Raw genomic sequence first — 25664 nt, 5'->3', positions numbered from 1 at the left:
TGAGATATACTTCATATATGTACGTTCTCAGCCACTCAGTCAAGGACATCAGCCTTAAAATGGAGTAGAAGTGCACTGTCCAGGGGCAGGACAACAGGATAACAGGACAAGAAGGCCTTTTCCAGGACTGCTGGGTAGACCCTAAGGGTGGTGGCCGCAGGACTCACGTTCCCCTGACAACCACTGGGGCCCCGGGTCACCCAGAGCCTGGGAGTGACGAGGGGGTTCCGAGTGGGTGAGTCAAGGTGGGAAAAAGCACAACAGCCTTTTAAGTACGCTGCAATGTTAAGATGTCCCCACTTACAGCAGAAAAACAGCACCAACACACACACGCACACCCTTGCCTAAACCCAGACAACAAACTGATGGTCTAAACCTCCCCACCGTCCAGAAAGCAAAAACAAAAACATTACCCAGGAGCTAGGGGGGTGGTAATTTATTTGCTTTTTGTAAGAGACGGGGCCGGGTGCTGGAAGCTCCTAACTCCTGAGAGAGGCTCACTCTAATATACAAGACTCCGCAGGTAAAGAATAATCTGGAAAGCCACTCGATAAACTGGAAAAGTTTGTACTAGGGATGACGAAAGTACTTCAAATTTCCAAACCAGCGCCCTATGCTATTTTATTTAAAAAGAGACCCAAACCCTATCCCCTGAAGGCCAAGGTGGACCGTAAGGTAAGAGGGTGGGGCTCACTCATCAGGAGGAGTCCACCCCCAGGAACCCCAGCCTTGCCCAGACGCTGAGCCAATGACAGATGCGTCTTCTCTTCTCATTCAGGAGGTGCCCCTGGGTTTGGAAGCACCTGGATTCGTCTGAGGCTGCATCTCCAGTAGAGCAGAGACCCCCTGCACGGACAGAAGCCCTCCCCAGAGCCTTCTGCTCCACCCCCAGCAGGCAGCAGGAGGAGAAAGGGCGCGTGCTGACAGACGGGCTCCTTGCAGAGACCCGAACTTCACTCTACTGCTGCCAAACAACCATAATGCGCATCTCTTTAGACATCATTACTAGAGCATTCAAAACACCAACTGCCTCTCTCACAAAGTAGCAACCACCCACAGAGCTGGGAAGCAGACGTAGGATAAAGAAAAAGAGGGAGAATGTTCGGCAAGAGGGGAGCCTCCAGACAGAGCAAGCAGATGCCTCCGCGGCAGGACGGGGACCCTGGCCGAAGCCCACGTCATTGCTCGCGCCTCCTCTGCTCCTGCACCCTAAGGAGAGGGGCAGGAGGAGGGGTGGGGATGCAGAGAAGAGGCCCCAAAGGAAGGCGAAATGGGCTTTGTGGCAGGCAGCCTCCAAGGCAGCCCCCAGTGAGCCCCACCTCCTGGTGTTCACGCCCTTGGACCCGTGTAACCAAAAGGATACTGTGGAAATAACAGAGTGTGACTTCTGAGGCTGTCATAAGAGACGCTGCAGCTGCCGTGCTGCAAGAACACTAAAGCAACCTCATGGAGAGAGGTCCACCCGAGGGGTAAAGAACTGAGGCCTCCCACCAACAGCCAGGCCGAGGTGCCAGCCGTGAGCGAGCTGCCCGAGGAGGGGCTCCAGCCCCAGTCAAGCCTCCAGAGGACTATAGTCCCAGCCAATGCCGGGACTGCATTCTCACAAGCAACCCCAAGCCAGACCACCCCGCCAGGCTGCTCCCAAGTTCCAGACCTATGAAAACGACGTGAGATGATAAATGTCCAGTGGTTTAAGCTGCTAATCAGCTTTGGAGTTGTCTGTTAGGCAGCAGTACATAACCAATACCAGCCTCTTGGAAACTCTTCTTTCTACACCAAAATAGGGGCAGAGTCCCAGGAGACTGCACACATCTCCACGCACCTGCCTTTCCTCACCCACACATGACTCACAGGTGGAGAGGGAAGCAAGAGCTATGACGAGGGTGTCCATTCCCTGTTTATTTCTCATGGATGAGCAGAAGCTTAGCGTTAAGGAAGCAAAATGTTTTCAGTCCAACGGCACTGCTGACCCTGTGATGCTTTTTCTTTTTTCCCTTCTGACTCGATGTCTAACTTGTGTGTAAACTTCTGACGTTCAAAACTCTTAAAATACATTTTTTAAAAAAAAATTTTTATTTATTTATTTATTTATTATTTATGGCTGTGTTGGATCTTCGTTTCTGCGCGAGGGCTTTCTCTAGTTGCGGCAAGCAGGGGCCACTCTTCATCGCGGTGCGCGGGCCTCTCATTATTGCAGCCTCTCTTGTTGCGGAGCACAGGCTCCAGACACACAGGCTCAGCAATTGTGGCTCACGGGCCTAGTTGCTCCGCGGCATGTGGGATCTTCCCAGACCGGGGCTCGAACCCGTGTCCCCTGCATTGGCAGGCAGATTCTCAACCACTGCGCCACCAGGGAAGCCCCTAAAATACATTTTATACTTCATACGTTATATATGCTAAGTTAACACATGTGCAAGATGTAATCCCCTGATGATTTTTTAAAAAATTACTATCATTTAATAAGATACTAAAGAAGATGCTTTCCCCCATCACACACTCTGTCCTGGCAACACTTTAAGAACTTTTATTTCCTCTGATAGGTCTTCTCTTAAGTCAAGGAAGAGAGGGAGATTAATACATTCCCTGTGAGCTGGATGTGTGATCTTCAAAGCTGAACTTATGACCCCACTGCTGTAAAAGCTGTGGCCTCGATTTCCCAGTTTTTAGATTGGAAATCACTTGTGTCCTATCTCATAGCATCACTGTTATAAAATCAAATAAGATGCTGAAAAAAAATTGTTTTCAATACGTACGATACATACAGCTGAAACAGAAAGTTGGTGGTCTTTTAGGTCAGAATCTTGCAGTGGGAAAGCTGGAGATCAAGAATTTGTTGTCGTACTTCCAGCAATGACATAGGGCAGAGCGACTGGCTAGGACAATGTCTGTATCTGCCAAACAGAACTGCCAGATTACATTTTTCCATTTGTGAATTAATGAAATACTCCATTTGGCTGCTATCCTCTTGTGAGTTTGGCCATCATCAATCTAGGCCCTGGGGATCTAATCATGTTTGTGACAGCCCATAAAATTAGGTTCATGTCCACCCAAAGGTGAGGGTGAGATCTTGAACTCAGAAACGGCAATCCCCTCCTAGGCCCAAGGTTAACAGTTATCAAATCCCCACAGAGACAGCCGTTTTGGGTGGATCAACCATGATCTTTCCGTCACTGATCAGAGTTTAGAAGACTGTGACAAAATGGCATGTACTGCTAGGGCTTCCTATGAACAGTATTATTGATCACTTGGAAAAGGTACTATGACTGCTCTTTAAATGTTTAAATGGCTTTAGACCACATCCATTTTTTATGTGGAACATTAAGTGGTATCAACGTTAATTTTATCAGGGCTGCTCACAGCCCCCGCCCATACACCAGAGAAGATGCCTCCATCGCCAGAAGCTATCAAAGAAAGCTATACTGCTTTATTTGATGCTCAGGTAAGCCCCAAATCGGGAAATGCAAGTCTGAGGTGAGTTCAATCATTACAGTATTTAAGAAGGTCTTGAATTTGCTGTTCACCTTAAAAGAATAATACTGCTTTGACAGGTAACTAAAATCTTCACTTCCGGCAGGCAGACTTTGCCCCTGCCCCCAAGTTTTTTATTCAACACTCTCTGAGTCTCTGCTGGAAAAATGATACTTTTCCCCCAAGAGTACATTGTCCTTGGGTGGAGCACCATATAGAGGTAGAGACGCTCCCTGCACGGCTCCTTTACATTGTCATAAATAAAGCAACAGAGAAACATGGCCCGATCCCATTTACTAACTAGTGAGAATCTCCAAGCTGATAGCTACAAACATTAAACGGGGGCAAAAAAACAAAAAAAGGAATTGTATCATGTAGCTGAGGTTTTCAAGCCTCTCGTTGAGATGTTTTCTCTTACAATAATCTAAAATAGTGCAATATAAAAAATTTAAATTGTGAAAAAGCCTATCACATAAAAAAATTGAAAATAAAAATAAAATAAGACCATTAACCTGGAATGCTGTCAAAGGAGCCGCATGGGTTGAACTGTCGGACTAGGTAACAGTAAGGGTCCTTATTAGTCCCATTACTTCTAAGACATTCTAATAAAGCAATCCCTGCGGTAGGAGCAGGGAAAGGATGTCAAACTAAATCTCTAGGAGAACCACACTCATAGTTTCGACTAGAACATTTCAAGAAGTACCTCATGAAAAATGTTTGCATAATATTTGCTTATACATGTAGCCCAAAGCCTTAGAGTCAAAAATCTAAGGCTCAGATTTTAATAAGATCTCCCTTCTAGGTCTTATATAGATACAGTCTAAAACAATCCAATAAATACACCATATCAACCACACAACCTATACCAACAATACACCATAGCAACAGCCAAATTACAAACTCTCAAACACCCAAAGTTACATTAAATACACTTAATGGGCAAAAGTGAAAAGCCTCTATGATTGTACTTGTACTAAATGATTCCAAAATTCTCCCCATTCTTCCCTAATTTCCTTTTTTCTCAGATCTTTTAGTCAATTGAAAATTAGGTATATTGACAGACCAAAACATTGTTTTGCAAGGGAGACAAACAGCCAGCCCAAACCAGTCTCGCCTTACGTGATGCCTTACCTGACCGTTCAGGCCTACAGGAATGGCACCCAGGGCCCACAGTTCATTTGTTAATCAGCTACAGCCTTGTAGCTTTTTTTTAATTGAAGTTTAATTACTTAAACTTTATAATTTTACCAAAATTGTCATAAGTGTGGATCTCAGTCGGCAAACTCTTCTGTGAAGAGCTGAACTAAATATTTTAGGCTTTTGCCCATCTTTCTTTCAGTCTCTATTCCAAGTACTCAACCTGCTATCTTACTGCAAAAGCAGCCAGACAACAGCGAAATGCACAAGTGTGGCTGCATGCCAACGAAACCTTATTTATGGGCCCTGAAATCTGAACTTCCATATACTTTTCAAACAAAATATGTGTTTCCACCGTTTAAAAATGCAGAAACCATTCTCAGCTCTCGGGCAGAACAATAAAAGGCAACAGCAGGCCGGGTTTGGCCTATGAGCCATCACTGGCTGATGCCTGATTTAGACTAACCCAAACTGCATCGACAAAACAAGTCTGCAGTCCCCACAGGCCTCCAGCGGTAAATACCTATGGACTGACCCTGTTTATCTCTCTCCTTCTGTTCTGGAGGACTACAGTGTGTGTCTGGAATACCTAGCCATCTAATCAACACATCAAACAGGGTAGTTTTGTTCCAAGGGCATAGAGAGCTTCAGCGTGAATTAAAATTCCCTCTCTCAAAGAAAGGTAACAATCTGTAAATAAAGGGGTGTGTGTGTGTGTGTGTGTGTGTGTGTGTTGAGGGGAGGTGTCAATTAACAGAGGACAACCACTGCAGCTTTCGCTTTTATGACCTGAAACACTGGACAAAACCACAGTCCATTCGCACCAAAAAAACCCAAACAACAAAAAACAGATGAACTTGAGATTGTGCCTTTCAAAAGTCCTTTCCTAGGTGATGTCTCCTTACTGATACATCTCCCAGCAAAGAGAAAGAACAGTTAACGCCAGCAACTTAAACACCCTTTGTGGAGGAAGGCAGACAGATAGCAAACACAGAGCTACCAGCCCAAGCACTATAGCCACCATTCTGGTACATTCAAGAAACCTCTTGGCCTACAGTTTTATTTTACCAGTTAGTCTGAAACCGGCTTCTATCTGTGGCTTAAAAAAACCACACAACCTCATCCACTGTCTAATTCCTAGGATGGCATACAATCCTGCCTTAAGAAGAGTTATTACAGGCCTATCTCAGAGATATTGCAGGTTTGGTTCCAGACCACTGAAATAAAGCAAGTATTGCATATAAAGTGAGTCACATGCATTCTGTTGTTGTTTTCCCAGTGCATAAAAAAAGTTATGTTTACACTATTCTGTAATTAAGTATGCAATAGCATTATGTCTGAAAAGACAATATATATACCTTAAGTAAAAAGCACTTTATTACTAAAAAATGCTAACCATCATCTGACAATGCAGGGGTTGCCACAAACCTTCGATCTGTAAAAAAATGTTGTATCTGGGAAGTGCAATACAATGAGATACGTCTGTATAGACTTCAGACACTTTAGGTCCCTAAAAAGCTTCCAATAAAAAGAAAATTAGTTCAAAATAGATGTAGATGTTTCCCCAAGTTCAAAGAATTAGATGGAGGTTGGGATGGAGGCCATGGGTACAGTACATGGGATGCAGCCACACATTTGAGGACCCTTCTACACCAGGAAGCCAGGATCTTTTACATATGTTAATTCCAACCCTGACCGGCTAACAACTCATAGATCATCCCCTGAGAAGACAGAGCCTTACATGATCTACACCTGCTGTTGCCCCATGTCCTGAACCACAGAAACATGAAAGACTAACCTTATCAGGAGCCAAACAATCAACAATTCTTAGAGAAAGAGAACCATCCAGGCCCAGAAATTAGACTTAAACATTAAGACTCCAGGAATTTTTGTCCACTGATCTCTTTCCTGGTCAGACTTGTGCTTTGGCTGTATTTTTACACTTACTGTGTATGCATGACAAGGCCATCAACAGGGCTCTGGACAAGGATGGGGTGTTGGGGAGAAGAAACCCTAGAAGGCAGGACACTGCCAGGCTGATGAGGAATCATCTTGTTATTTAAAGACCCTAAATTGAAAGATGTCATAATATGTAGTGGCTTGTTTCCTAGTCTGTACCCCTGCCATATTCATGGTCCGCAATCATGATCTACTCCACTGAGCTTTCTTGGTTCATAACTCTCTAAAAGGAAAACTTCAGGAATTCCCTGGGGGTCCAGTGGTTAGGACTCCACGCTTCCACTGCAGGGGTCACGGGTTCAATCCCTGGTCGGGGAACTAAGATCCTGCAAGCCGCACCGTGTGGCCAGAAACAAACAAACAAACAAACAAAAAACACAAAAAGAAAACTTCTAGAAAGAGTGAAAAAGAGCGTATGAGCTACAAGTTACCAAAACTTGTAAAAATGAGTCAGTGGCACAGGAAGGACCAAACAATTGGGTCTGTGTGGTTCTGGGGGCCTGGGCCATACTGGCCTCCATTCAATTAGCAAAGAATCTGTCAGGATGAATCAGACTACCAGCTGACAGGATGGCGAGGAAGGGGGCGGCCCAGGCTGAGCAATTCAAAGAGGCTTTCAAACGGCTACTTAACATGTCTTGTGAGCTTTATATGAATTTGAGGGGAAGGCCACAAAATAGTTCTCTCAAGCTTTCAAATCTCCCTTCTGATCTGCCAATCCTGAGAGGAGAAAAGGGAAGCTATGAGGCGGCATCTCTGTCACTGAGATTGCTACACAGCGAAGTGCCACACGCAAGTCCTCCCACACGCAAACTTGCCTGTTCCCACACGGTCTCTGCCTGAACCCATGGTAAAAAGTAGGCCGGGGGGCTTCCCTGGTGGCGCAGTGGTTGAGAATCTGCCTGCTAATGCAGGGGACACGGGTTCGAGCCCTGGTCTGGGAAGATCCCACATGCCACGGAGCAACTATGCCACGGAGCAACTGGGCCCGGGAGCCACAATTACTGAGCCTGCGCGTCTGGAGCCTGTGCTCCGCAACAAGAGAGGCCGCGATAGTGAGAGGCCCGCGCACCGCGATGAAGAGTGGCCCCCGCTCGCGGCAACTGGAGAAAGCCCTCGCACAGAGACGAAGACCCAACACAGCCATAAATAAATAAATAAATAATTTAAAATAGCTTATTTAAAAAAAAAAAAAAGTAGCCCGGGGACAGCGGAGGGAGTTCTCAGCAGGGCGGCACAGTATGGAGCTCACCATTTAAAGCAAAACCACATCACAAAAAGCTGGTATCATTTCCCCAGTAACTCCAGCTCCGTCACGAAGTCCAGCACAGAGAACCTGACCTCCCGTGGCGACCCATGAGGAAGTTGCTAAGCAAGAAAATAGAATCACCGTTGGGAGAATAAATTCATGATCAGATCAAAAACCAGGTAACTGGATAACTGAAAGCTGGCTCTCCTTGGTCACTGCAGGTGACAGTGACAGACACTGGAATAGAAAAAGCATGTGAAAAGGACATCCCTCCTAGACGCCCTTCTCCAGGCAGCAGCCTGCCAGCCTCTGAAAAAGGAAGTCAAGGCATCAGCTCTCTGCTCAAAGCCCTCTGCTGTGGGTTGGACTGTATTCCTCCAAAAGATAAGCTCAAGTCCTAACTCCCCACACCTTGGAATGTGGCCTCATCTGGAAGTACAGCTGAGCCTTGAACAACGTGGCGGTTAGGGGTTCCGACCCCCGACCACCCAGCACCGTTGAAAACCCTCCACATCAGCGGTGCTGCACCCTCAGATTCAACCAACCGTGGACCGTGTAGTACTCTAGAACATACCTACTGAAAAAAATCTGTGTGAGTGGACCCGCACAGTTCAAACCCACGTGGCTCAAGGCTCCACTGCAGTATCTTTGCAGTAATCCAGTTAAGATGAGGTCAACCTGGATTAGGGTGGTCCCTACACCCAATGACTGGTGTCCTTATAAGAAAGCCACGTGGAAGACACAGAGACACACACGGAGGAGCTGGCCATGGAATGAAGGAGGCAGAGAGGGGAGTTTTGCTGCCACAGGCCAAGGAACACCGAGAACTGCTGGCAACCACCAGAGGCTAGAAGAAACAAGGAAGACTCCTTGCCTAGAGCCTTTGGAGGGAGCGTGGCCCTGCCAACACCTTGATTTCGGACTTCTGGCCTCCAGAGCTGTGAGAGAATCGATTTCTGTTGCTTCAAGCCGCCCCGTTTGTTTGTGGCACTTTGGAAAGGCAGCCCCTTCCTGTCTCACTCAGGAGGAAAATCAGTGCCTCGTTACGACGTGACCCAGGCCTCCCCCGACCTGGCTGACTGTGGCTCCCAGAGCTCCCTGCCCACCAGGTCGCTGCAGCCACCCTGGCCTCTTCCCTGGTCCTCGAACATGCTGCCACCCTGCCACCACGCGCCGGCCCACGCGCAGGCTGCTGCCGTCTCAGACCTTCGCAGGTGCCATCCTCTGTGCTGGAAGACTTCTCGGGAACCTGCACAGCTGTTCCCCTCAATCCTCCTTCAGGGCTCTGCTCAAGTCCCCTGATCAGTCGGGCTCCCCCGCCCCCCATCGGCCTTCAGCGCCACCTACCCGCCCCCGCTCTGTTCCCCCTTCCCCTGCTTTATTTTTCTCCATAATCCTCAGGACAAGCTGACATATACATTTTGCTTAACCTCTAAGAGGCCCGTCTCCCTCCGTATCGCTGGCTTGCGGAGATCGGGACTGTTTCACTGCTGAACCCCAGCCCACCCTGTTTACTGAATAGCTAAATGCATTCGATCAGGACAGGTGAAATTTTACTCAAAACTGGCTGTGTGACAAAAAGGGTTTCTACTAATGAAGCGGAACAGCAGCAGCTTCTGCAGATGAAGGGCAGGCTCAAGGCTGGGCTCTGAGGGGCCAGGAGAGAACCTCCAATCTCGGGGGGACTCAGGGGCTCACCACCATCCCTGGTGGAAGAGGGAGCAGTAAACAACTTTGAAACAGTCTCTTAAGAGTCCTCCTTATCTAAAAAAGTCAACTCTTACCTATAATTCTTGTCTCCAGCCACACCCTGTAGAAAGTGAGTTGGCCTGAGAAATGTGTGAAGCCAAATCTAAACATACCTCCATCACGGCATCAACACACACAGTTTTGTTTTTTAGGGGCCGAGGGGAAGGGCCCAGCGGGAATGTTCTGATAATGATCCTCTCATACTGCAAATGTACAGCCTACTTAGGGAAGAAAGCCTCTGACCACCACATTCGTAAAAAAAATAAACAAACAAGAAAACCGTTTCAAATGAGCCAGGAGCTTTCAAACAGCCCCTGCTCAGTAAGGAGACAATCCCAACCTTTTCAAATGGCCCTAAATTAACACTTTTCCTTCCCTCATTTACATTTTCAAAACTTTAAACAAAAAAAAGGCAAAAAAGGAAAGTCTTTCTTTACCTTGGGTTTTGGCCCCAGGGCCTGCCAGTTCTAGGTGTGAATCACAGGATTCCTTGCAAGGTGATCTGATGGGCGTTTCGGCTTCAGGGGTCTCAAAATTACCTTCAGAATCCGAGCTGCCAAGGGGGAAAAATGAGGAATTACCACTTTCAACGGTATTTCCGACACCCTTTATAGTCTACATATCCGCAAAGTCCAGTATTTTTGCCTAATTTTACAACCTGCGGGTCCTCAGCATGGACTGGCCTGTGGGAGCTGCTGCCGCGCCCTCCTCGGGCTTCTGTCTGGCCTCCTGTCTCCCTGAAATCTCCTCCATCCTCAGGAGCCTTCTTCCAGCACCATTTATTTTTGAGGTCATCCTTCCCTCTGATATCCCAAAAAAGCCCTTTCAACAGACTCCTTTTCTCACAAGAGCCCTTTCCTGGAAGTTTAAAAATTAAATTGCCCTCTCATTCTAAAAAAATTAAGCCAATATTCGCCATGATGCCTTTTTCTTTGGCAGGCGGCCTCTACCTGTCTGGAACTCACCCGGCCAGAGGCCGAGGATGCTGTCACCTGCCTTCCGCAATCACACGGGTGACAGCTCAGCAGACACCACCATTTCTCACCAGCTGCCAGGAGCCTGTCATTACGCGACCTTCTTTACTAAGGCTGCATTTTCGGGACACAGGGGGACCCCCAGGAGGGCCTGGGAGCGACTTCTTCCCCACAGGGAAGGCCCCAAGTTCCACCGGGTGTGACCCACGACTGTGTGTGTGTGTGTGTGTGTGTATGTGTGTGTGTGGGCGGGGGCTGGGGGCTCGAAGCTTAGAGAAAGTGACCGAGGCAGACGGGAATGCAGAGAGACTGCAGATTCTGGGTTAGGATCAGAAAGCTCATACTGAAACGGGGGGAAGAAAATACCCGGGAGGACAGAACATCCTGAACCTTCGAAGGCACAGCGGGGCCCTGGTGACAGGCAGGGACGCAGCATTGCCACGAACACGGTTACGCGGGTGGCGACCACACACACGCACACAGAATGAGCCGCAGATGAATGGATGGAGAGCAGCGCGTTCGCATTTTGGCAGGAACGCGTGTACTTGCCTGAAACTCAAGGATTTGGTCTCGGCTTGCGAGTCCTCCTCCTCGGGGTCGCCCTCGGGCCCTCCGGCCTCGTCCTCTCCGGCGACCCCGCCGCGCACCGCGGACCACGTCCATTTCGCCCACTGCACGGGGGACAGGATCTGCCAAGGGCTGAACGCCATGAGCGCGACTCCTCCGGCTCCGGCTCCGGCTCCTAGGAGGATGGGAAAGGGGAGAGCCCTTTTTCCCTTTCAAAATGGAGGGAACCGGTGACAGGCGCCCGGACGCGTTTCCAGCGGAGGCGCGGATGTGGTTAAACGAGCGCCGTCGGGGGCCCGGGTGGAGCGCTTCCTCTCCTCCGGCTGGCAGCGCCGCTTCCTCCGCGTCCTCCTTCCTGAACGTGCGCCCACGGCGTCCCCGCGCCCGGCGACTCCCGCGGGGGAGATGCCTCTCCTGGGGCCTCCTCGGGGTCCGGGTCCGCGACGCCCGGCGGCTCGGCCTTGGCTGCACGGCGGCTCAGCTGCTCCTGGTCCCTGCGGCCCGGCTCCAGCCTCCTAGCTCCTGGCTCCCGCCTCCCGGCGGCTGGGCGCGCATCAGCTGCGGCGGAGCCGCGCCCCAGGAGCCGCCCCCTCGGACCGTACTACTCGCGCACGCGGGCGGGGGCGCCCGCGGCGGCGGCACTTTGAAGCGCGCGCGCCCGCCGGATCCCCCCGCCTTCGCGCCACAGTGGTCGCGCCTTCCCTGCGGGAAGGCGCTTCTCGGGTCCGACCCTGGCCGCTGGCCGAGGACCCGGGCGCCCCCAACAGCCCCACCGGCGTCGGGAGCCGGGAAGATCCGTTTTCCGTGTACGTGCACGCTGGACTGTGCCTCCTTCCCTTTTTATTTTTATTTTCTCATCCTGCTACTGCGACTTAATGGCGTTGGTGATACTGGATCGCAGAGAAGTTCAGCCCCGTATTATAAAAAACTCTGAGGCCGCTGTTGACTGTGTTTTCCCCTCCCTAATAGGACGGCGTGGAAGATTTCAGCCTGTTCGCCTTCAACCTTCAGATCCCTCAGCAACGCTGCAAGAGTAGCCAAGGGCTGGGATTTTAGATGCTTTGTGGCTCCTCAGTCCTCACTGGTGGAAGCGCCGTGGCCAGGTCTTGGGTAAAGGGTGCTAAATTACCCTGTGAAATTATAGCTTGATCCGTTTCCCATTCTCCTTTTTGAGGCTTTCTTTTCATAACTTCTAAGTGTTTGGTCTCTGACTCCGTTTGCTGCTTCCGAAGTCTGCCAACAGGCCTAATGATTTCAACATTCAAAATAAAAACCCTCTATGTTTGAAGGGAGAGGCAGGGAAGTAGCAGAGCTCTCCTCTGATTTTCTTCATTTTCCATCAAGGGATTCTACTTAGGGATTGCGCCTCTCAGAATCACCAAGGCACCAAGCGAATCTGCCTCGAACAACCAGGCTTCATGATCTCCTTGCCTGGATAAGGCGTTTCTTGTACTATTGTAATTTCCAGAGTTGCAGGTTCCCACAGAGACAGCAGCTCCAGAATTTAGAACAAAGTCAGGCTGAAACTGCCACACGGACGTCTCCACTGAAAGGGGTTGGCACAGCAAACTGTTGATGAATCATGACTGTCTTACACATTTGATAACAAAAACAAAAGCAAAAATAACGCAAGATCAGGCGTGGCAGGTAGTCTCACCATAACAGACGGATGGGGGTTCGCCTGAAGTCTAGACTAGAGGGCTGGGGTGTCTGGATACTTTAGAATTCATCCAGCTCCTTCCCAGAGATAAATACAACTGTCTTGACCATACTGGAGACTACGAAGACGAGAAATAAGCAGGAGTCGTTTTCGTTTTTTCAGGTCTGCATGAAATATGCCACAGTACTATCCAACTGGTCATATTTTTCGGTTTATGGCTCACCACACAAACCTTCAGATTATAAGGTCCCCCCAGGTTCCTGGATCTGACACGTGTTTTGTTGCCCATGTAAATCTGTAGCTGGCATACAGTAGGTCCTGTTCATTCTTCCTCCTGAGCAGTTCTCGAATCTTTTCCCTCCTCTGCATCCCCACTGTGACTGACATAATTCCCACACTCCCTAGTTTTCATAGATCTACTGTAAATGTGTCCAGTTGGTTCTACCTCTGAGGGTCGTCTCGGCTGGGGTCACCCTTGCCTGGCTGATCTGTGACTTGTGCTCTAGTCTTGCTGTCCCTGCTCCCCTCTCCTCTGACCCTTTGTAGTCGTAGCCATAATCTCTACAGAATTGGTTCTGAACCTTTAATATGTCCAAGAATCATCTGGGGCCCCTCTTTAAAAGTCCAAATCCAAATTGCCAGCAGATTCTGGAAATCTGTATTTTGACCAAGTGTCCTGGGGAATTTCTTCCACAGGATAAATTTGGGAAACAGTGACTAGCTTGAGCCAACTAACTGCTGCATCAGGAACAATCTCCCTTTTGCCTGCAGAGTTTTGCACCCTCTTCCCCCACCCCGCCCTGGCCTCCACCCCCATGTCAAGCCTCCAGGCCTTGACTGCCCAAACTTCCTTCCTCACCCAGCGCAGGTGTCTACCCTGGGAAAACAGACTGATTTCTCCCTGCTTTCTACCATCTCTATACCCCGAACATTCAGAGAGACTTTGACTGTGGCCCTTAGGTAGTTTTGAAAGAGGGTACCATTAATAGCTACACCAGGACAACAGGCATAAACCAGGACGTCCCAGGACATAAGGTCACCCTACACTTAGCGCACTACATATAACATATTTGTTTACATGTCTCTCCCACTTCTGGACCATAAGCTTTTAAACGGCAAGGACCACATCATATTTACGATTTATTTTTGTTTCCAGAAATCAGGACAGGGCCACACACACTCAGTAGGGTGTTCTGTAAATGTGCAGAAAAGGAATATTCCAGTTTACATCAGACCTTCTAAGTTTGGCTAGGGTGACATAAATTCCTAAAGCCTGACTCTTCCGGGGGAAATCAAGATTTTGAACCAGCATAGCACAGAAACCAGATGAGTGATGGCCCCAGCAAGACAAAGCCCAGACTATAGAGCAATTTCTTGAAATTAGAGAGGTAAATGCTCAGATTTCTGAAAATCTCTGCAAACTCCTGGACTTAACGTGAACAGCAATAAAGTAAGTAATTACTCTATAGCCTGAATTATTTTTATTGTCTAGAACAAATAATGAGGCTGATATGTCAATTTTCCTGTAACTCTGGTAAAGACTGGGCAATGTTTGACAACCAAGGAAAACCATCATTTTGCTGCTAAGCCCTTAGCTTCAAGGAGCAGAATGTCTGCAAATGGAATGTCTTTGTTTTGCAAATGACCCTAAGCACAGGAAGGGCCCATCCATTCTCTTCCTTCCTCTGTTCCTTGCCCTTCACAGATGCTTTGGATCAATACACCATGAAAATCTAAAATGAAACTCCTTGAAACACTCCACACTGGTGGCCAGGCCAGGCACACACCTCGCCGCTAATGGAGGCTCCAGAGGGGTCTGTGAAATGGGTCTCTTTGGTAAAAAGTAAAATAAAATAAAGTAAGATAAAATATATGAGTAAGCAAATTCACACAGGCAAACAACTATCCATTTAGTGGCGCAGCTACTGTGAGAACGTCTGGGGGAATGTGGCAGGAGGGGAGGGCAGAGGCAGGGTGGGGCCTGACCGGGAAGGATCCCTTTACTCTTAAGGAGTAGATCTTAACTCAGATTGAGCTGGATCTTGCAGTAGGGGGAGCAAACACAAGTCCCTACCTAGATAGTGTGAGGGAGCTAGGAGGCCTGGGTGGCAGCTGGAGAACCCTGAGGAGGCTAAGGGGCGGCCCGACCCAGTTCCTGGTGCCCATCTAACAATCTCCCAAGAGAAACCCAAATCCTGGCTTTTATAAGACGTCTTCCAAGCTTTCATGTTTGTTTGTTTGTTTGGCCGTGTGGCACGCGGAATCTCAGTTCCCCGACCAGGAATCGAACCCGTGTCCCCTGCAGTGGAAGCGTGGAGTCCTAACCACTGGACCGCCAGGGAAGTCCCTAAGCGTTTGTGTTCTTACTAATTTCAATTGTTTTAAACCTTGTGGAGGCCATCGCAGTGCAGGACAAATAAAAGCCATGTGTACGCCTGCGTGGCCCATGGAGCCTGGATGGGCCGAGGGGAGTCATCACGCTTTGAAGCCAGTAAAAAACACTTCCATTTAGAAAGATCATTCTGGCAACAACCTGTGGGCTGGGATGGAAGGAGTGAAGACTGGGAGACGCCTGAAACTGCTGTTTTCCCTGCCCCAAGCTGCCTGAAGAAGGCAGCCGGCTTCTCCTCCAGAGGGTAAAGAGGCAGAACTGGAATTAGCATCCTTATCTTTCACTCAATCCCTGGTCGGGGAACTAAAATCCCACAAGCCGCGCAGTGCGGCCAAAAAAATTTTTTTTTAATTTAAATAAATAATAAAGAAGAAGAATTGGAGCTGTGAGCAATCCAAGCACAATTTACAACAGAAGGAAGAGAAAACTGCTACTGGGAAGAAAACCATTTCAGACAGCCAGTGAAATGAGACAGTCGGTGAATTTCTGACTGCCTGTGTGTACGATGTTCCGGAGAGGATGAGGGCGGGGCCAGGGTGGCACTAGGGAATCACAGAGATAAAGTCACTGCTGAGAAAACAGAAAGGTCAGGCAGGCAGACCCATCAACTTATCTGTATTTCCTAACAATTGAGGAATTTGGTGAGCAAGAGATACACCTAATTCAATTAACATGAAATGCCAGATTGATGATGTCACCAAAGCGGCAGGGCAGCTCCGAAGGGCTGAGAAAAAGCTTGGGCCCATACCGACTTGAAACGGCCAATGGCAACTAGGTTTAGGTGCCTCAGCGGAACCTCGACAGACCATGTCCCCTCCCCACCCTGCTTTTTGAGAGCCGCCCTGAGCTTCCAAGACACGGTGGGGCACTCTGGGCGTGTGCTTACTCGATCAGCCCGATCACTGAGCTAAACACCCTCAACCCTTAACCTTTTTCTACTCGAATATTTAAGTGATGAAGGTCTCTAAGTCGCAATGATAAGAGTATCTTATACAATAAAGTTTCATCTGATCTCTACAATCATTCTCCGGTAGTGCGGCAGGTTTTCTCATTCTCAATTTGCTGATGAGGTAACTGAAGCAGAAATGGCAGCCATCTGCCTGAAACTGCACCACAGAACTGAATCTGGAACCTTAGTCTCCTACCTTTCAGTACCCTTCCTTTGCTTTGTATCAAACCGGAAGAAAGCAGAAAGCCCTTGGAGCCACTTGGTAGCTTCTGGTTCCATCAGCTGGACAGTCCTCTCAATTTCTTGCAGCTGCTGCAGTCCTGGCTTCCTGCTTACCTGGCACGGGTTGCAAAGTCACAACTAGGAATACCTCACACCACCAGTGAAGAGTTGCCACTGCCAACAACGGCATCTGAGGTATTCAAATACGTTCAGGTTACAGTCTTAACCTTGCAAGATGCGATGTTATCCTTAACCTGGAGGCTATCATCACCTAGAGAATCACAATCTTCCCTCCACCACCCAAACACGCCCAAATCAGGGAATTTGTAGTATGCGTTTACACTGAAAATTACATCCTAAAGAGAACCTCCTTTCTCATTTTTTTAAAACAGAAAAGCTGGATTTATGTCCATAGCTAAAACTCTTTCAGAGCTCCAAGAAGATTAAAAGGGATTCAGATTGCATCCATTAAAGACTTGGCCAAGCTCCCCACCTAGGAGACCTGCTCCAGATTTTGCTCTGGTGAACAACTCTCGTCAGATCCTCCCTCTCATCTATTTTGTTCTGTATCACAAAAACAAAGTTTGACTTCTCCAGAAAGTTATGTCATTCCACCTAGGTCAGGGGTCCCCAACCCCTGGGCCGTGGACCGGTGCCAGTCCAAAATAAAATAAAACTCCCCCAATAAACCTCCCCGTCTGCTAGACGAGAAGAACACTGATCAGATGGCCCAGATTTTCTGAGAGCATCCTGATATCAAATATTCTACCCAGTGTCCTCATAAAGAATTGTCCCCATTTTCATTTACAAAACATTGTCACCAAGTAGTTAGAAGGTACAGATTGGGAAGGCACTTGGAAAGGGCAGCAGAGAGTCGCTGGTAGGAGGATGTGGAGAGAGGTATCCTCTCAGAAGAAAGAGTAAAACCACAAGAGGGTTTCCAAAGTAACTGGGAAACCAACTCCACTGAAATCCTCACTCTGGGCACATGGGGGCAATTTCATCACAGGACCTCGTGTGTTTGTGACCAAAAATCTTCTTGTGTTTCTAAAAGAAAAAGATCAGAAACTAAGAAGCAAATTTCATGACATGATATGCAGCCTACTGTTACTTCCAGCTTTTATCTTTTTATGCTAAAAGTTTAACTGCCATAATTTGGTTCTGAAACTACATGTGTGTGAAAATTCAAGGAAAATATGTTCTTTTACATCTCTGTTATAGTACAAAGCAGGGAGAGAGGAAACCTGTCCTTTTTGTGGGTGTTAAAATTTGTAAAAGTGCCAAATATTAACACACTGCTGATAAATATAAGCTAAATGACTAGCTGGATGGGAAGACATAACAATCTTCCAAGTTGGTAAAATTAAATATTGTAGAGACGGCAGTCCTACTCAATTAATTTATAGGTGTAATGCGATTTCCAGCAAAATTCTTAGGGGATTTTTCTGAGGATTTCTCAATAGTTTTCAAAAATTTATCTGGAAAAATAAACTGGTAAGCATACTTTAGATTCTTTTAAAAAATATCAAGAAGGGGATTAGTTATGCAAGATCTTAAGACACATTTATGCAAAAATAGGCATATCCTTGTTCTGTGAAACAGAACAGAAAGCCCAGAAAAAAACCCTGTAAGATATAGGAAGTTGTTATATGATAGAGAAGAGGTTACAATACAGTGGGGAAGGGAAGATTACTTAATAAATGGTTGAAGAATAATTGGTCGGCAATGGGAAAAAGCTCAAATTCAACACTTACCTCAGAGCATATACCAACATAAATTCCAGATGGATTAGATGGCTAAATCAAACCATGGGGAGAAAACAATCTAGAAGCAACAGAATCTGTCAAAGCTCTGTCAGAAGGATGACTGTCCAAACTTTGGAGCAATTAACGAAATCACACACAAAATAAAGATCGCAGATTTGGCTCCATTAAGAAGAGGAAAGCTCCTGAATGTTTGCCTTCAAATTAAAAGGCAAACAGACAGGCTGAGGAAAATAGTGGCAACCCAAAGCTCACACTGTTATTACCTAAGGAACTCAAGGAAACCAGTAAGATCATCCAAACCCAACAGAGACGTGAGCAGTTATAACTGCTTACTATGTGTCCACACCATTATGAGTGCTTTGCAAGAATTATCTCATCTTAGTCCCCGCCCCCTTGCCCCACAGTCTCATGAGGAAGGTATTATTACGGCTCAAAAAAAAAAGTAGGACAAGTTGGCTACGTTTTCAACCTCTAGAGCGGGGGCTCTTGATCTGGGCTTAGTAAGGAAGGACTTCAGAAGATCATGACTTCCTTGAAATTACATGAGAAATTATCCCTGTGTGTTTGCACCCATCTCTCCCCCTCCTCTTCCCCAGGTACAGTCAAGCTCCACTCCGGGAACAATGCTTTAGGCTGATTAAAGATGAATTTTCGAATCTGAAAGAGGTACCAATAGAAGATTCTCTTCCCCCATTAGTTACAAGGAAGTTTTAACCCAAGAGGCCCATATCAGAGAATCCAGACCTGCCAGAGATTAATACAAGAAGCAGTGACCTTGGCTGACACGCCACAGCTGGAAAGGAGAGGAAGACCCAGTGGGCAGCCCGTGGGTCTAATGTAAGTGACTGGTGACCAAAGTGTGACACCCTTGTACAAGCAGCCAAGATGCCGTAAAAAGGGAGATTTTCCCAGGGATCCCTACTGATACACAGGAGCCTCCTCAAAGACATACAGAATTGGGCCAGGATATAAAAGGTGCACTTCATGAGGGGGATGCAAAAGAATAATTGTAACATCTTTCTTTTGGGGATGCTGTCTCTTTTTGGTGTACTTCCTGTTAAAAAAAGAGACAATAAGTCCCAAATGGAGTCACCTGTGCTAAGCCCACGGCACCAAACCGAGACTTAATACCTAACCTGACTGCAGAGTCAGTCCCTCCCAGGAATGTGATCTTAATCAGACAGTCTGGAATTCCCTGGGCAGCCCTGGGGAGGTAAACACCTCATAGCCCCCTGCTGCCTCCCAAAGGGAGGTGACCTTGCCTGAAACAATCCGCTCTTTGCTAGCTCCCCTTTCCCGCCCCTTCTGTCCATAAACGCCTTTTACTTCGTGCAGCCCTGGGCAGCTCCCTCCTATCGGCTCCATTGGTTGCTGCCCAATTCATGGATCATTGAAAGAAGCCAATTTGATCTTTCAATGCACTCAGCTGAATTTTGGTTTTTAACAGATTTGGTGTCAGTGACGGGATCCAAAGTGAACTTCGGACAGCTTCGGGGACAATGAGAAACACAGGCCTTGCTGCCTGGAGAGGCCTTTGAGTTCCCGGTCTTTCCCACCATTTCCAAAGGCTGCGTGTAAATGCTTCTCAGTTCTGAGCTCGGCTCTCTTTGCATTGAGCTCCCAACCTCGTTGGCGTTCCAGTCTGCAATTCCCCCTTCTGGAAACTCCTTCCAGTCCGCCGTCCTCACTTGTGGTTCAGTGCCCTCCCCAGTCCCCAGTTCCGGGTTGGGAATTGCTGGTGGTGTGGCCAGTCCGCAGTAACATCTCTTGGTTACTGCTGGTTTGTTAAGGTGCACATTTGTCTCATTTTGTGTATATAAAGGCTACTGCTAGTGGGAATCTCAGAAGCCAAAAAAGCTGCAAAAATTGGTGGGCATGGATCAAACACTTAAAGGCCATTAGGGCACCCGCCACCTAACTCAAAGACTCTGTGTTAGGATAAGGTGGTCAAAGGACAGGTTAGACTGACACTAGGTCACCTACCAACCTCAAGAAAGTTTCCAAGCAATGAGGTACACTGTAAAACACTGCACAATCCCCAAGCCAGCAGCACATCCCTTTTAGTTATTAGTTTGGCTCCAAGAGGCCCAAAGGCTTAGCAGAAGGAAGAAACAAACAAAAAAAGGAATGGGATCTTTAAGCTCCAAAGAGTCAAGCGTGCTTCCTTTCAGCACAGCTGCTTATTTTATGTCTAAGAACTATGGCTTTGGAAGCTATAAGCGTCTACAAAAATGGCAAAATCTTACTAAAGACAACCTAGAATTACAATGACCACTGTGACAAAAGTTCCAAGTAGATAAGATCATTTAAGAAGTGCACTTAAAAGCAAAGGCTCCCAAGTCAAAAACAGAATGGGATACCTATTTTAATTAGCATGCAGAAGCCTCCGAAAGGCTTCAAAATTCCAAAATAGCTCCATGGAAAGATTCCTTGCAAAACAGATAATGCAAAGCTAAACACAAGACGTACCTGAAACAAAAGTGTGAGACCAACATAACTCCTACTGCTCCCCTCTATTCTCCTTGCAGCACTCACTTTTTTCTAGTAATCCTCTGTCTGAAAGTCTTTCCATTCTGAAGAGGCCACAACACCATAAACAAAAGTCCACCAATTTAGTGGCCGTGCAGACATCCCCCATATCTACTACTCTCAAAGGAGGACCCTCTTATGGGCCCTTCCCAGAGTTGATGAGTCTCTGAAGAATTTTCTGGTAAACCACTTAAACAGCCAAGGAAAACTAAGATTAAAATGAATGAGAAACCTGGCCAAATTCTGGTAGATACAGGTGCTACACTCTCTATGTAAACTCCACGTGGAACCTATAGGTGAGATCCTGGAGAAACTGGCAGAAACCACCTAAGGGTGAGAATTCTTATCAGAGACAGCTCTTCCAGATCTGTCTCTAGTACGCGGTAGAGAGAGGAAAATAAAATGTCTTTTGTACTGATGCCGAAAACTCGGCCTCTGTGCACTGGTGCTCAACTGAATCTTGGAGACAAAGTTTTGGGTGAAATAGAAAAGAATAGCTTTACTGCTTTGCCAGGCAAAGGGAGACACAGTGGGCTCATGCCTCAAAAACTGTGTGTCCCAACCCGAGATGATCTGGTGAGGAGTTTTATGGCAATGTTTCAAGGGCAGGGTTGCTGATAACGATCAGGGTGTGTGCGGGGCCTGCACTCCTTCAATCTGGCCTGAGGTGGTCTCCTCCCTTGTCTCTGCATCCCCACCCTTCCCTGATTAAGAACTGTTCGAACCTGCCCTTTGGAACTCAGGGAAGGTTATGGGGGCTGGAGTCTATTCCCTACAAACAAGAAACGGGGGACACAGAAAGGCTTCCTTGCCCAAGAGCCTCACAAGGTCCTGCTCGGTTTCAGTACCCTCTTTGGAGATGCCTCTTGAGTCCCAGTGGTTGTTCAATACTGCCAGAAATATTTACTGTTTGTCCCGGCTGACAACTACAAAGTAGCTCTGTGGTCAGAAACTGGCCAAACTGCAGAGCCTGATACAAATTTTTTTAGGCCTTCTTCCCTAAGCTAAAATAAAACTATGTACCCAGAGGGAAAGAAAAACCTTCTAAAGCCCTTGTAAAAGGATATATGGGTGGACCAGCCTATGATGTCATTTAAGTTGCAGCCCAATTCCTTGAGGAATTAAAAGCAACTGTCTTTATCTCACATATCTTTGCAAAATCAGAAATTTGGCTCCAGGAACTCTTACTTAGGTCATCTCTTTAAAATACCAACTTCAGGGAGGTACTTCTTATCAGAAGGAAAACAAAAGGTTATTTTGAAACTTAGGCAACTGAAAAATCCTAAATGTCTTCTCCACAAATATTAATAAAAAGCTTTAGCCATCTGAGCAGGCAACGTTAGATTATTCCATCTGCTAGAAATGTAATTTGGATCCAATCTCTTTTATAACTACCTGATTCATGGCTAAATTTTTAAACAGAAGCTATAAGGTCTCTGTTTGCATCTGTCTGTATGTGTATGTATGTCTATGTACATGTGTTATAGATACATGGTATTTTCCACCTTCAGATGGTATTACTAAATTAATTTGTAAAAGAGCCCTATTTAACTGGCTTGAAGAGAATTAAGCACTTGTATGTATAAAGGATTCTTAAAACTCTCAGAAATATAATAGAAGCTAACCCAAATGTTTTTCAAGTTCACGTGATCTGAGATAATCTTTGGTAAATAAAAGGTAGTTTAAGTTTTTTGGATTAATTAAAATAGGTATGTCTTTAGAATTATCAGCATTAGAATAATGCCGACATACAACTTTATCCTACTTGGGTTTATTGGTCAAAGAAGTTCATGTTATCTCTGTTATGAAATATGTCAGCAAGAAAAATAGCTTAGGATGACAGTTGACTTTGTCTAATGTCTTATGAAGTTTTTGTGGTTAGTCTAAACATAATTATCAAGAACAAGTGAATTAAATAGATACAGTGGAATAAAAGTTTTTATGTGAACTTTTGAAATACTTTCCCCAAATCTTTTTGGTAACCTGAAACCTTAAAGTTTCACTTTAGATGACGGATAGTTATTAAATATCTAGATCATTTCCAAAAAAGATTAAATAATTACTGAACACAGGTTTGTCCATTTTGGGCTTCCTTTTACAGAGGAACTAAAGACATTTGGGTTTATTAGTAAATATGTTTTGTGCTACACTGAAAAATTTACTATGAGAAAGCAATTGTTTCTACAGATTATAAAAAGTATTTACAAATTTGTCAAGCCACAGAACGCTAATATAAAAGATAGTCCACAGTTGTTTACCTCTTTATTTTCACTAAAAATTAAGGTTTTTTAGAGTTAAAAATTCTAATATATATAGTAAAATTAAAGCTACTAGAAATACTAAAAGAAACATCTCTGTGTGAAAGGAGAGCAGGATGTGTATTTTTGATGAAAGAAGGTATGAGGAATGGAGATGCATTTTTGTTGAGGAAAAGAAAGTTTGTCCTACAGTGAGTCTGGTTATTTCAGAATGCGAAAGAGGAAAAACATAGGACAAAACTGTAGACGGATTGTGGAAAAGGAATCTTGGTAAAGGAATTTTATGTGTGGTCAAGATGGCTAATATTGGAATGAATTTATTTAAGTTAAAAAAAAAGAAATGAATTTTGGTGCAAAATGAGAACTGGTTTTCTCTCTGTTAAAAAGACTAATTTTTTTTTTAGACTTTTGGTCTGCTTTTGAGAACAGTTGTGAAAGTTTCTTTACCTTTTAAGTAATCTGCCTAGAAAGCAAAGATTCTGTGTTTTGCCAAAATAATTTTCTGTGACAACTACTTAACTTTCTATATTTGCCTGCAAAGTCTTCAATTGTCAGTTTGGTTAAATGGATAACTAAGTATTGTTTCACAGTTACCTATGATCCTATTTGAACAAGTGTTTTGAAACCTTTGATGTTTTTGGCAAATGCCAAAAAATTAAATTATAAATAAAGTTTTTTTGACCTTGAACCAACTTCGAAATTTTCCAGAGGGCCCCTGGAACATCTCAAAAGATTTGTTCTCTTTCTCCTTATAAAAAAGGAGATGTTAAACTAATTAAGCTTATTTGATATGTTAAATTACATGGGCATTGTCAAATAAGAAAGTAATACTAAGCCTTCTTGATGTTGTATTTGTATAGGTATATTTTGTAAGTGTTCTAGAAACTCTGTGAAATTCCTGGAAATCTGATATGTTGTGGTATAATGTTATCAGTCATAATTCTAGTTATTCTCTTCAACTGTTGTATATCACAGAAATAACTACATTTCCTTATCAAATGAACTCTTATCAGATCTTTAACAATGGGTATTTTAAAAGTCTTTGTCATTTACAGAGTTTTGTCTTAGATGTTTTTGCAAAAGTGTTCCTACAATAGTACTTCATCTTCAAGGAGATTCAGGGAAAGGACTTTGACAAGTACAGGTTTCTAATAACTCTAAGATCATAAAACTGAACAGAATTCAAGCAGAACAAGTACAATTACATGGGACTGAATGAACTGAGGATGATCATAATTTTTAATAATATTTTTGTTTGAAGCACTGCTGGTTCCTTAATGTTTAGTTTTTCCAGATTTAAGGAAATCTTTCCTCTTAAGCTCTCTATGACTTACAGCAATTTTGTAAAGTATATCTTTGTAAACAAAGATGAAACATTTACTTTTTCTCCCTACCTGATCCTTCCAGAATTTGGAAAATTTTGGGTATTCTTTTCATGGCAATGTAATTCATTATTTGCATAAGTTCAATAAGAATCTGTTCTCCTTGTAAGAGGACACAACTGGAAACGTTGACTATATTACCAAGTCTTATATCTGAGAGAGATGTGTATAAATTCAGACATAGCACTGAGGAGATATATATAGATATAGATATAGATATAGATATATATCTCAAACTGTATAGCTTTAAAAACTGCTTGGAAAAATCAGGCTGGTCCCTTGCTTATAGGGTTCCTGGAGGCCTTACTTCTAGGTGAGTAAGAAAGGTCACTGTCTGATGGCTCAGGAACCTCAGGATATTTGGGGGGACCTTGAGAAGAGAGGAATTCACCCAAACTATAGGTATTGCAGGTAAACTCTAATGGTAAGTCCTTGGCTTGGCTTCCTGGCCTCAGAGGCTTTTAAGAGGTCAATCTGAGATTCCTTATGAAAAGTTCCAGCAAAGCAGTCTTTAAAAGAGCTTATATGGTCAATCAATATTCTTGCTGCACTTACGTAAATAATCAGGCCAAGATTAATGGAAGCAAGTTAGTTTTACTGTGATTATCTTTGGTTTAAAAAAAATGGGGTAATTGAAGAGAGAAAAATTATATTTGCACCTTCATAGATATTAGATTTTAGTTCTGTTAATTGTTTTTGAGGTTTTGTTATATACCTGTAAACTGGACTGTGCCCTGAGTTCTTCTAGTTTCCTCAAATAGCTGGCTACGACTCTCCAAACTAAGTTGCCCAATTTTCTCCCACCCTTCTGATTTGGAATCACTAAGAACAAAGATTGCCCCTGAATCTCCCTGGAAGGGACTATACCAGGTCCTCTTCACTACCCAGATGACTTGAACCAAAGGTATATATCTCACAGTTGAAGAAGTCTCCACTGATACCTGGTCCTCTACACCAGCTGGAGACCTCAAAATCAAATTGACTAGGAAGAGACTTAGCCGACATTGAGGACTTGCGTCCTCCGAAGACACCGGATCAAGACTTCACACTTTAACTAAACATGCACTTTAACTAAACTTTCTTCTCGTTTTCCTTCCTTTACTGTGACATTGGCCTGGAAAGATAATGCCATCATCCATATCTCCCAGGCCACTGTTAAGACAGGTAACCTCTGGAATTTAGAGTAACTTTTAATTTCAGGGTAGGAGATTTACTTCCCGAATGCACTACAAAACCTGATTAACTCCTAGCTTGAATGGGCAAATGTAACAATTCCTGAGAATGAACTCATTAACCACCTTAGTGAAAGTGGTCTGTGCTCTGGCAGGATTTACCTTTGTCTGTGGTGGTTATCATTCTCCTTGGGCCTATGGATGCCTAGATGGCTGGTGCATGGCCGGGCA

General features: G+C 45.4%; 1 protein-coding gene across 14 annotated transcripts in view; it reads right to left on the bottom strand.

Annotated features, from left to right (window-relative positions):
• TACC1 (transforming acidic coiled-coil containing protein 1) overlaps nt 1-25664 on the bottom strand; it is a 113274-nt gene that overhangs the window by 47483 nt on the left and 40127 nt on the right. For 5 of the 14 annotated variants that reach the window (XM_082374559.1, XM_082374567.1, XM_082374565.1 and 2 more), the window contains exons 1-2: nt 11086-11250; nt 10000-10115 (exon numbers count right to left, since the gene is read on the bottom strand). The exons of 2 other annotated variants lie outside the window; for them this stretch is intronic. In XM_082374559.1, the coding sequence (XP_082230685.1) occupies nt 10000-10115; nt 11086-11246 (277 nt within the window). In that variant the 5' untranslated portion in view covers nt 11247-11250. Of the gene's footprint in view, nt 1-9999; nt 10116-11085; nt 11251-25664 lie in introns of those variants that run through there. 7 more of the 14 variants (XM_082374572.1, XM_082374560.1, XM_082374566.1 and 4 more) reach the window with 2 other exon arrangements.

Source organism: Balaenoptera borealis (genome assembly GCF_965194805.1).
Source record: "Balaenoptera borealis genome assembly, chromosome: 21".
NCBI lineage: Eukaryota > Metazoa > Chordata > Mammalia > Artiodactyla > Balaenopteridae > Balaenoptera > Balaenoptera borealis.
Note: the sequence above shows the minus strand (reverse complement) of the source record. Positions and strands in the feature narration are given on the sequence as shown.